The sequence below is a fragment of the Cyprinus carpio genome, chromosome B24, assembly GCF_018340385.1.
Source record: "Cyprinus carpio isolate SPL01 chromosome B24, ASM1834038v1, whole genome shotgun sequence".
Lineage (NCBI taxonomy): Eukaryota > Metazoa > Chordata > Actinopteri > Cypriniformes > Cyprinidae > Cyprinus > Cyprinus carpio.
This window is the reverse complement of record NC_056620.1, coordinates 6462697-6476092: the sequence shown is the minus strand read 5'-3', so window position 1 is coordinate 6476092 and position 13396 is coordinate 6462697. Positions and strand designations below refer to the sequence as shown.

The 13396-nt window shown below is 36.5% G+C and overlaps 1 protein-coding gene across 1 annotated transcript in view; it reads left to right on the top strand.

Annotated features, from left to right (window-relative positions):
- LOC109075471 (eukaryotic translation elongation factor 1 epsilon-1-like) overlaps positions 1 to 10828 on the top strand; it is a 13280-nt gene extending 2452 nt beyond the window's left edge. Inside the window, exons 3-4 of the mRNA XM_019091375.2 lie at positions 6593 to 6688; positions 9476 to 10828. Coding sequence (XP_018946920.1) covers positions 6593 to 6688; positions 9476 to 9619 — 240 coding nt within the window. The 3' untranslated portion in view covers positions 9620 to 10828. The remainder of the gene's footprint in view (positions 1 to 6592; positions 6689 to 9475) is intronic.
- The last annotated feature ends 2568 nt before the right edge of the window (positions 10829 to 13396 follow it).

Below are 13396 nucleotides of genomic sequence, written 5' to 3'. Positions count from 1 at the left end.
TTTAAAATAATTGTTTTTAAATTTATTATACTTTAAATTATAATTTATTTCTGTGATGCAAAGCTGAATTTTTAGGATCATTATCACATGATCCTTCTACAAATCATTCTAATATGATGATTCATTATCAAAGTTGGAAAAAGTTCTGCTGCTTAATATTTTTTCAGAACATGTGATACTTTTTTAGGATACTTTGATGAATAAAAGGTAAAAAAAAAAGAAAAGAAGCTATGTTTTTAAAATATAAATTTTTTGTGATAATATACACTACTGGTCAGTAATTTGGGGTCAGTAATTTTCTTTCTTTTTTAAAATAAAATCACTACTTTTATTCAGCAAGGATGTGTTAAATTGATAAAAAGTGATAGTAAAGTAAATATATTATTAGAATATATATTATCAGAATTTTTTTTTTTATTTTGAATAAAGGCAGTTCTTTTTAACCTTATTTCATCAAATATATTAGACAGCAGAACTGTCTGTCATCAAAGTATTTGTGTATATTTGTCTTTCAAGACTACTAGGGATGGAACGGTATGAAAATTTCTTATTGAAATTTCTTATGTGACCAAAATGATCATGGTTTTATATTTTTAAAATTTGCTGAAAATGTTTAAAAAGTACTGACATAAATAATTTTTTAAAACCAACAACCACAAATAAAATTACTTTTTGTTTGCATAAAGACTAAAACAATAACATTACAAATGATGTCTTGATTTTAAATGACAGCATGACTGACAACAATTTATCTGATAATATGTATGAAATGTTCAAATAAAACTCTTAAAAGGTTTCATAAAATGGTAAACCTCACATTTCAGCTTTTAAATAAAGAAGTGTTAAGTCAAAAACGTGGCACTTATGGAACAGCAGAATAACAGCTGTTCCCCATAGGGGTGCAAGATAAATATCGGCCGATAATTAATACGCATCTCGTCAGTAAAGCTGGTTCTCTAATCAGCGGTAAATTCCATCAGGTGCGTAATTTCGATTTTCATTGCGATTTAGAACACCACTTTATTAGGTATTACACGGAGCGAAGATGAAAACAAAATGGCATATATTCTTTTCTAAAGACAGTCAGACCTTAAAAGGGATAGTTCGCCCAAAAATGAAAATTTGATGTTTATCTGCTTACCCCCAGAACACAAACCAAGATTTTTAACTCAAACCGTTGCAGTCTATCACTCTAATTATGTAAGTGGATGGAAATCACGGCTAAAACAAACAATAAAACAAACAAAAAAAAAAAAACATACACAAACAAAACCAAATTAAACCCTGCAGGTCGTGACGATATATTGATGTGTAAAGACACAATACGATCGGTCTGTGCAAGAAAGTGAACAGTATTTATATAGTTTTTACCTCTGATTCACGCAATAACCGAACTGTTAGAACTCTCCTGAGCGCGTCCTCCTATGCGCATTCTCAGCAGCAGGCACGTGAGGCATCTTCTTCTTCTTGCTTCATGGCAGATCGCAGACTTATAAGTGCATTACCGACAACTATTTTTCAAATGGACCATTGATACTCCTAATTGAGATTGTAGATCGTGTCAATGGTCCATTTGAGAGAGAGGTGGCTCACGCACACACTTTGGAGAGTTTGAAAGCAGAGCCTAGCTGTCATACTAGTGAGACGTGAGTGAAATTCACTTGTCATTGAACATCATGTCTTTATAAGATCAACTTTTTTATTTTTTACATTATAGCAATATATGATATTACCTAATTTTATTTAATCAGCAAAGATATAGCAATAATATGAATAATTTTCAATTTCCTGTCTTTTCCCTTTTCATTTTTAAGCTCTGTTGATACCTGTAAGTGTCCAGAATCCTGAATAGATTGCCATTATTATACATTTACTCATGTATATACCCATGTCATATATGAAAACTCACAGCTAAAACAGATTGAAAACATTGACATGACATCCTCTCATTGAATTAATTGAGTGTCCAGAAAGAATGCCACTCCAAACTCAGCACCTATGTAGTCACAGGGGTTTCTTAATAATAGCGTTGGAGGTTTGGATCTGAATCATCCACACCGCAGTCTGTCATGGGCTTTATTGACATGCTGAGGGTAACAGGGGTCTCACACTGTCCTGAGATCAGTTCAGAAGGGATTAAAGGTAGCAAATGTCTGTCTATGGACAGTGAGAGGCAGTCTCGTTAACACAGGCTCTCAGCAGGACGGACGCCTCTCGGCAGCAGCTGTCAGAGCACCGGTCTTAAGCAGAGTGCTGCTGTTCGCTGGTTAATAGTGGCTGTTTAAACAGTAATGAAGGGCTGATGTAACGCCCATGGCATGCACTGTCTGACCAACTCACTGCACTCTGTAAGGCAGGATCACAACATTTAAAGCAGGAGAAACAGGAGTCCTGCAGTTGACAGGAACAGACACCAGAGTAATGACAAGAGAGTTTACAACAACCACAATAGATCTCATCCTGGATGGATGTAACAGTTGAATCGACTGTAAGAGAGAGCTTTGTTTCAGAGTAAAACTTTAATTTGGGTGAAATTAGAGTATTCTATATTGAGCGATTCTTTATTTTGGCAAATAAAATTAAAATAATTGGCTTATAAATATTTTATTTTATTTTGTTATGGAGTCCCATTTAACATAAATGTCCTTTTTTGTGCACCTTAGATACTGTAGTTCAAACAAAAATTAAAATTGTCATCATTTACTCACCCTCATATTATTCAAAGCCCATAAGACTTTTGTTCATTTTTGAAACACAAATAAAAAATCCTGAGACCTGTAACCAAAGAGATTTGTGTCTACCAACCAAAAATGTTAACTTTACATAATCCATATGAATTGAGTGGTTTAACCAAAGTCAAGACATGATCAATTTAAAGGCACAATATGTCATTTTTCGCCATTAGAGGGCGCGTATTCAAAATAAGCAAAGACCAGGAGGCGTAGTTGCATGACGCTGTGACTATGTGTGGAATTATGGGAGTTGTGGTCTTCATCCCCACAGACGATGCAATCTGACGGGACTCAGGCAGAAATCATGTTCATGGATGAGCTAATGATTTATTAACGTAGAAGAATGAAGCAGGGTGAGGCTGAAAGCCGTCGAAGCGAAACGAGGCAGCTGAACGAGCGTGACACATGGTTCGAAAGCAGCAGAGCTTTTATTATTTTATTAGTCGACCGCTTCCACTACTTCCGATTGTGCGTATGTAGGGGGAAAAAAGCAGCACTGTTTTATCATACTAGATACATTTGAAAGTTCTGTTATAATGCTACTCTGTGCGGTCGTCATTGGTCTGTTAAAACCCACAACATGTTAAAGCGTCTTTGGTGTTTCCATGTTTTCTACAAAACAAAACAGGAAATCAACAGTGTTTGACATCATTGGCAGGCTACAAAATGACACTATGGACACGGTCCGTGTCACTAGTTAAAATTGCTTATTTCTCTGGATTTAAACATTGTTCGAAACATTTAGGATAATGTAAGTACACAAGTCAGGAAAATATATAACACTGTTCTAATGGTTTTTGGGTATTTTAATAAAAAAAAAATTTTTTACATATTGTGCCTTTAAATGAACAGATTTCAACTGTACTTGCTTTTCATTAAAAATATCTTCATTTATGTTTTAAAGATGAAGGCAAGTTCTATGGGTTTGGAATGACTTGAAGGTTAGTAAATGATAAAAATCTTCATTTTTGGGTGAACTTGCCCTTTCCAACCAAATGTAGAAAAATGATTCTTGATGGTATATAGTAGTTGTAATAAAATCATATCACTTGGTACAGTGCAGAGCTGTGCACGGTCTTGAGCTTCATTTCAGACAGACTATATAACCCCCCTGGCCAACATCTTATAATTCTAGAGTGAATTTCATGTAAAACTTTCTAAAGCCTAAATACTATAGCAGGGGTGGTTTGTGTGTGTGTGTGTGTGTGTGTGTGTGTGTGTGTGTGTGTGTGTGTGTGTGTGTGTGTGTATGTCTGTACAGGTCTCAGGGGACAGCAGCATCTTCAGCACTTGTGCACAATACAGCACATTGTCTTGAGGGCTAATGGAGGCAGTGAACAGTATTCAGATGAGACACTCTTTACACACACTCAGACAAGCACACACACTTGTACTATGCCTGCACTCCATCAATCAGATAACCAGTAATACTACAATATATTACAATTCATGTGCTCACACTTTATTTTAAGATCCATTTTAAGCAATACAGCAATATGAATAAGCAACTAATTGGTCCCTGAAATAGTGTTACCGTTAACTTTACAGTCACTGAAGTATTCGAATACCTCCAAACTTTAGGTCTTTCATTCTCAAGAGGCCTTTAATATTACAGATAGTTTCAGCTGTAAAAGTAGATTGGATGAATTGAGGTCATCAAGAAAGCAACAAACAGTGATTTTACCACAGAAAGTGGGTTTTCTCAAGCACAACGTAAAATGGACCTTATTGTACTAGGCCTTATTGTTTTTAACAAATGGTGGCAACAGCAATGAAAAAATACACCAATATTTAAAATATACACTAGCGTTCAAAAGTTTGGGTCTTTAAAAATTATGTTTTAAAGAAATTATTACTTTATCCAGCAGGAATGGATTAAATTGATGGATAAAAGATTAAATTGATCCAAAGTGATCATAAAGACATGTATAATTACAAAAGACTTTTATTTCACATGAATAAAACAATCGTGAATGTTTTCAACATTTATAATAGAATTTTTCTTGAGCACCAAATCTGCATATTGCATAGATTTCCGAAGGATCATGTGACACACTGAATCCAGGAGTAATGGCTGCTGAAAATTCAGCTTGACCATTACAGAAATAAATTACATTTTAAAATATATTAAGATTGGAAAAAGAACAGTAGTTTTAAATTGTAATAATATTTTACTATATTGATGTTCTTACTGTATATGTGATCAAATAAATGTGGGCTTGATTAGCATAAGATACTTTTTTAAAAACATTAATGGCTTTGGAATGCCATTTATTATTTGTGTGTCATATGAACAATTAGACATCAAAGGGGTCATGTGATGTTGTGAAAAAAACATTCTGTTTATTATTTGTAATAAAACAATTTTATTATGCTTAATAATCAAAAAAAACACATTATTTTCCATAAAATGTACATTATTGTTACTCCTCTATGCCCGCCTTTCTGAAACGCATCGACTTACTGATTATAATGATTTATACTGTCTTAGCTCTTGATAGTTGCATATCGCACTGCATAAACATAAAACCGTGTCTGCATTTGTGATTGGAGAAACGACAAACAACAAGCGCTACTCTACACTGCTCAAAACTCTCGTTTGAATCATCAGTGGCATATTCTTTAAATATAAAAAATTTACTTACAGGCTGTGAGTCAGAAGCGCCAGACTGTGCTTGCAAAGTTTGAACTGCCCACTTTATAGAACAGCCTTTGTGCACAGAAGCATTGTAGGCTACTGGTTCAGGAAACAGTCCTCATCCTCCATAAAATGCGCTGCACACATCTGAATATTTGGGTTGAACTGTTCAGGAACAGTGTTGTAAATACAACTTAACCACTGATTTCTAGTTGTGTCCTCTTTTAAGCCAAACAAAGTATTCGCTTTCACAACGAAACACACAGCATCTCCACAACATGGCAGCGGCCATAAAAAAAATAAATAAATAAATAGTATTTTACAGGTATGTAATTTTATCTTACTCTACAGTAGGGAAATTACAATACTTTTGTCCTAATTTTTACACATGCAAGCAGGGCCTAAAACTATAACTTTTTGCCACATCTGCCAATGACTGGTGACTTGAGAAAATTTTGGCCACAATTGTTTTTTCCTGGCCATGTTTTTGCAGTTGCTGCTACTACAAGAAGTAAACATATTTAATAATAATAAAAAAAAATGCCATTTGAAATTAGAACCAACCACTGCACGATACAAAGAAAGATACAACAAACGTAGTATGAGCAGGTTTTTTTTTTTTTTTTTTTTTTTTTTTTAAATCATTTCAACATTTGAGGCAAAAACAGAATGGTCTGACCTTATCTTTGTGAAATTATGCTAAAGCCTAAATAAAACAAAAACAGCAGACACGTAAAACAAAAGGTCACACTCACCTCTCAGGTTCTCAGGTTAATTTCACATCAGACATAAATGGAAAAATAACTTGCAGTACATGGAGTTTAAGACAGATTTACTTTATCACGGTTTACTAAATTGGTGCAAATTCTACTTAAAAAGTCTGCAAAGTGTAGTATGTGCTCATTCTATTCTCAGTCTGGAGCCCTGTTATATTGCCAGTAGCTGTGATCTCTTAAACTGCAGTAAATGGAACAACATTGTTCTAACAGTAACAGTGCTTTTATGTTGGTGATCCTGCTAAACTATTCGTGAAACAATTTCATTGTCAGTGTACCATATAATGTGCTTTGTTTAAAGCAAGCTTTGAATCTGTTCATGTTAAATGCATCCGAAGATTTATTCCTTTATTCTTATGCATGACTTTTTAAGGGTCCCATTAACCCTCCAAAATTCCCATTTTTGGAAGCACCCAGAGTGACGTCCTTTTATACTTCCCTTGCAGGATCTTAACCAGTACCTTGAGGACAAAGTTTACCTGGCTGGGAACGTCTTCACCCTGGCAGACATCCTCATGTATTACGGCATTCACCACATTGTTGTAAGTCCCTCAGCGGTGAACTTCAATCGTTTGAGAGAAGTGATGCAGAGCGCCCAATTAAAGCAGTAAGATGCTTAAAGCACAGGAGAAACCTGACACGGCAGAAAAGATGAGACGTAGTGATGTCATTTCCCAGGACAGCAGCCAAGGAAGTTTAAGGAGCCTGAAGGAGCCCATTGAGAAAGGAAGAAAGGGATTAAATGAGAATTAGAGAGAAAGAGAATAGAAGATCACATCTCTCCATGTCAGTGTTTGTAATTGACTGACTAAATGACTGACAGAGAGTTGTCATTACCCAGAAGGCATTAGTGTGTCACTCAGTTTAAATCTCCTGAAGATAAGGTCACTTAGACGTACAGTTTCTTAAAATATATATATAGATATATATATATATATATATATATATATATATATATATATAATATATATATATATATATATATATATTATATATATTCACCCCCTGGTAATGTTTTATATATATATACACTTGACTTATCAACAGATTATTTTACCACCCCCCAACCCCCCCCCCACCCCCTTTTTAGCAGAGTTCTCCTCTTTTGCTGTATGTTGCACTGTGTTTGGCTTTTGACAAACATGGAGTTTAGTCTTATGGCCAGAAAGTACTACTTTTGCTTAACTATTTATCCGAATTGTAGAGCAAGTTGCATCACTGTGACAAATAAGAGTTTCCAAGAGTCTATTTTCTTTTCCTCGTTGCCCTATGATGAAACAAGCTGTGCAAATTAAATTTTACCTTTACGCTGCATTCACATGGTATCAGAAACTTTCTACTTCCCACTTGTGAAGTTGTAATTATGAATTTGTCGTGTTCAAGTGCTTTGTTTTCGGAAAGAACTGAAATCATGGTGAATGGCCCATTCATGAGTTCATTCTTGCTGGTTTCTCGTTAAAAATCTCATTAAAGCCAAAAGGTGTAGGAGATATTTAGTCAATATCCAACAATTTTTTGAATAAGAGCGTAGTGTCCCAGTGTTCAGTAATACAGTATGCATAAAATGGTTATGTATGCAAATATTCATGACTTCAACTTGTAGATGTTGTGGGAAAAGCGAATAAAAGCAAATATGTTTCTCACCTCCACCATGTTTAAAATTTATGGCCTGCCCAACTTGGAAACTTGGAAATCAAAATTTTCTTTAAGTTTCTCAATTCAAAACATCACCACACACTCCACTCATCACCAAAAACACAAAACAAAACAAACAATTACAATAATTCCGATAGCATATGAAGGCAGCATTAGATCACACCACCGGTGGTGCTGCTGTTGCACGAAAGAGAGAGATTGTTAGTGCTATAGAACAGAAAACTGTTTTGAAAATCATTGTAAAGACATAAACTGAATTGTAAAAACAGAAGAAAAGTATTATGTAACATAACACATTCATAAAAATGCAACATACTTTTTTTTTTTTTCATGCTTTTCTCATTTAGGGTGTATCCAATAACAATTTTTTTTTTCTTTTTCCTTTTTTCATTTAATAAAACAAAAACTCATCTGCTGCTGCTAGTAGAGAAATCCATTTTCTTTGTGCACTTCCAGAATTAAATCACAGAGGGTGCTTCTGTACTAAGTGAGGGTGCTCTAGTCTTAAAGGGTTAGTTCACCCAAAAATGAAAATTAGCCTGTTATTCACTCACCCACAAGCCATCCTAAGTGTATTTGACTTTCTTCTTTCAGACGAATCCAATCAGAGTTATATTAAAAATTGTCCTGGCACTTCTAAGCGCTGTCATTGCAATGGGTGGGTGTTTCTGTTCAACAGTCTAAAACACGTTAAATAAAGTGCGCATCCATAATAAACGTGCCGCACACAGCTCCGGGAGGTGAAAAAAGGCCTCCTGTAGCGAATCCATGCATTTTTGTAAGAAAAATATCCATATTTCAAATGTAATAAATACTTTTCTATCACTTCCACCATCTGTCATACGCGGAAGCCGTTCCGGTGGATGACGTAGGACGTCTGTGTTGCGTGATTAATGACGAACGTGGAGAGAAAATAAAACAAAACAAAATGCCGGTCATGAATTAGAAGTACAAACCGAGGATTTGTAAAGAAAAATGTCGGAGGATTTCAATATAAGCCAAGAGGAGACTGGTTTTCCATTGCTTAAGTAATGAAACTCACCCACCCACTGCAATAATAACGCTTGCAATACCCAGGACAATTTTTTTTTAACTCCAATTGGATTCGTCTGAAAGAAGAAAGCCATATACACCTAGAATGGCTCGAGGGTGAGTAAAACACAGGCTAATTTTCATATTTGGGTGAACTAACCCTTTATTGCACATTTTTGACCCGTCCATTATTATGGTTATCACTATATTAATCATTGCCATTTCAAAAGGGAATCCCACAGAAATATGCACATCATTCTTGAAACTTTGCAGCGTGTATGTGTCTGATAAAGTCATTGCCAACTATTGTGCAGGCCTGAATTAGCTAAAGGCGATCATTTGTTAGTGATTTGCGTCGCTTTTTCGCATCACTCTCAGTGTAAAAGGCCCTTAAAAGTCTAGTTGTAAGATACTTTTTGACTTTTTGTTTTATTTATTTTTTTATTTTATACTATATAAAATGCTGTATACATTATATTGTAGGTCAATATTATCTTAATTTAGATAAATGCTGTAAAAATAAATTAATTAAGCCTAAGAAGGCAAGTACTTTTTGTAGATATTTTATTGGATGCCTCTAGTGTTACACACGTTTTCCCTTAAATGTTCACCGTGTCATGTTTGTCCTTACTTTTTCTTAGGTGGAATTGGCTGTACAGGAGAAAGAGCGATATCTGAATATCACCAGGTGGTTTGATCATATCCAGCACTATCCAGGCATACGACACCATTTACCTCCTGTGGTGGTTTTGAGGAACAGAGTTTACCCAAGTGGTCACTACTGAAAGCCTTGATAACTAGTTGTGATTGTCAAATAATCCTGAACTTATGGTCACAATATGCCGTTTTTGCACCACAACCCTAATGTTAACCCAAACAGTCAGAAGACGTAAAGCAGGTCTTGTTTTTTTTTTTGTTTTTTTTTTGAGCAAGTTCATGCCCATTAGTAGTGTTATTTTTGTGTGTTTAGAATGAGTGTAGTTTGTGAAAGGTTTATTCAAATTATGTGGATTAGTGCACCTCAGAATCAATGATGAGAATAGTGGCTGTGGTGAAATAAAACTTTTGCTAATGGAAAAACAGTTCATTTAAATAATAAACTGAATACAAAACTAGTAAATCTATTAATATGTCTTTCACATAAGGTAGTCAATTATTAAGGTAACATGGAAATCCCTCATTTCAAGCCACACATATCTTTCCTCATTTGGCATTTTCTTCTGCCGTTCGCCTCTTTCTCCTAGTCTTGGCGCTGGTGTGGGCAGTACTCTGAGGTTTGACAGTATGTCATGTTCTTGCTCTGGGGCAGTGGGCAGACTACCAGCTATAGCTACACAGACAGCACTGGTGTGTTCTGATTTTCATGTGCTTTTCAATCCATCCACAACCAGTTTGTCATTTTCCCCAAAATCCCCATCTTTGATAGCTGTGAAGACAGTTTTTTTTTAGACAGTTTAAGTATTCAACCGCTTAATCCACTTCTGTTATATAAATCACTGGCTGCGTCAAAGGTTTTCAATATTCAAAATATTTTTGAATCAGGCATTGTTGAAGATCTGTGCTTGTGTTTTCATGGCACAAAATTTAAAGCATTTTTATAAAGGGTTCAAGACAAAAAAAGCTTTTCCAGTTCCACGAGACTTGTTCCTGAGAACATAGCAGCTTTATTGATCATAAAAGGTTGACTTAAAACATCTTTCGGGAAACCGAGTGCTTCATGCAACGTACAACATGTGGCCAATCTGGTTTGGAGCTGCTCTGTCCGTAGCCTTTATGGTGGAAAATCCTCTTCTTATGAAAGGGAGATGTGTTTTTGCACGTTTACTTATCTGCTGTGCATATGCTGACAAAAAGATCCCTCTGTTCTTTTTATTATATTTCCTTTCCTGTAAGCCTTCTTTATGAAATGTCTGCTGTTCTCAAGCTCAAGTTTGTGTTCTTTAATGTCAACAGAATGTTGTCCTGTGCCAATAAATGAAAAAGGGAAAACAGAACTATCAGTGTACTTTTTTTTTATGAGTCCTCCTTCTGGATACATGACACATCCCATTTTTTTTTTTTTGCAGAATTCAAAGAATTTCCATCTGACATTCAGTGTGTTCATAGAGGAACCGCAGTGGAACAAAGCAATGTGTGTTTGTGGGATAGCAAACTGAAGAAGCGACAGAAATCTTGCAGTCATCAGAACAGGCCTTGTGACCAGATAATGGAGATATCCACAGTGGAGTCTCTGTCTGCCTGTTTATTTCTGTCTCTCGATTTAATTGGGTGGCTAATCTAAAAGAGGCTTCCCTCATCAAAATGAAATTTATCGCCTCTTTCACGTCCACAAAAGATGACCAAACCACATGTAGCAGATGTTCCTGAATGGAGGTCTTTAAGGAGATTTTAACTAAAGTTTTCCACATTTTTTAAACATCAGTTCAGGTGTCATGGGGTCACTATTGCTTTAGCTTGAAGTTGAGTAAAATGAAAGATGTTTTAAGTCACAATAGATCCACAGCAGGAGGGTATAGGACACTCCAATTATTTTGGGCTTTTGTCGTCTATGCAGAGTTAGAGGCGATTCACTCTTCATGGGTGGACTTCTTTTATTTCAGTCGCGATGTTGCTCATTCATTGAATTGTGCCAATTAATTTACCTTGCAGTTCTCAAGAAGTCAAGGTTCAAGAGGTTTGGGGCACTGGATTTCACATGGCAGCATGCCACAAGGTCAACGAACCACCTATTGCTTTCCCAAAAGGCTGCAGGGATTTCAAGTAGAGCAAGAAGTAGCAAACTTAGGTCCTCTAGGATATGCACTCTGACACGATTATGCCTTTCTTTTGATGCCGCAGGATCTTGGTGAAAAGACTTTAAGGCTGAAACTGTGCAGCACTTCTGGAAAGTTAAGTGCTCCAAAAGAAGAACATGGATTCCTGGTCCTACTAGAATGAAACAGGCTTGCATCATTGACACAGCTACAGACCACAATGGATAGATGTATAAACAGACTTTGCCAGGCTGCGCTCACATTTTGTTTGCATCATGTCCCCTGAAGTGCCTGAAGTTTTCACCAACTGTTCATTATGTCTCGTTAACAAGATAAAGAGCTGCATGCCAAGCTAGATGTGAAGCTGGGAAAACAGAAGACCCTGATTGATTCAATGAAACTATCAGCACTGCATGGGGCGCATTAGCGCAGGGTAAGTGGTTGTGACAGCTCCCGTGTTATCTGCACCCAACATGAAGTGACAGTTCTAGCATGCGCCCATAAAGCAGGCATCTGATTGTCTACTGCAATTACATGACTGAAGCAAAACAGGAAGAGGAAAAAAGTTACGCGGTGGTAACGCATCCACACACAATTAAAAGCTTTACTTTAGAATGGCGAGAAGCAAATTTAGGTGGAAATGCTCCACTTGAGGCAGTGTAATTGTCAAAAACATTTATGAGTCTGCGAATTAATATGTCTTTGAGGCAAAAGCGTTTTACAGATGCAGCTATGCATATTATCGTGGAATGAGGTATTCTGAGCTAAACACTAACATCAAAGGCATGTCACTCTTACTTAGTGATTGAAATACGCAATGGTTCAGAAAAGAGAGTCGAGCGTTGCCTTTGTTTTGCCCTCTTTCTTGTGTATAACATGGGTCTTGCAATAAGACTGGAGGATCGCAGGTGTGGGTCTGTGCACAGAGTCTTCGAGATGCCCCTTGCTCACTTCATCAATCACAGAGGCTGTCTGATTTTAAAGGTGCTAAAGTACATGTGTGTGACCCCAGGCACCGTGATGGCACCTTAACACTGACACGGATGACAGAATTTTCCAGAAATAGACTCTCTGCTGCACGGAACCCTGTCCCAGCTGCACAAAACGCACTCCTGAGAGGGATATGTGGGCCTTGTGCACCATGTGTGTGTTGAGACTTTCATTTAAGGGGTTATAGATTTGGCTTGAGGGTACCAGAGGTTTAGGAGGTTCGGGGGAGTTAAAGACATGAAAATGTCCTCCTGGATTTCAAGAGATGGGCCAAGCGAAGAAGGTGCATAGGCACCTATTATAACTGTTCTTTAGTAAGGGAGTCTAGGATAGCTCTTACAACTGTGTAGTAACACGTTCTGTGAGATCTGGCACTTGCATTGAGGAATGACTACCATGCTCAATTTGGGATCTGTCTTTTTATGCCCTTCTAGTGCCTCTAAAGCTGCGGTCACAATAGACTTTGAGCATGCGAAATTAGTTCGGACAGTGCTGCGAAAAGGGGCGGGACCAGGATATGACCTCATGCACCAAGGTTTTCACAATAAACACAACTCATTAATCATAATTATTTTCTATTTAACTGATTACAATCAGTCACAAGTATAGTTAATCAAGTACGCACACATACAAATCTCATGCGATAAAAACATCACATAAAATAACACGTTTCACTGTTCAAACGTACCATCTGATCCCGTTTACCTTGCCACCACAAACCAAGCCGTTTTACTTTTTATGTGACTTTTTTAAATCTTTTAAGGTTGTGTTGTATAAAACAGGATGATGCGACACTGCTAAAATTAGCGATTCCTTTGT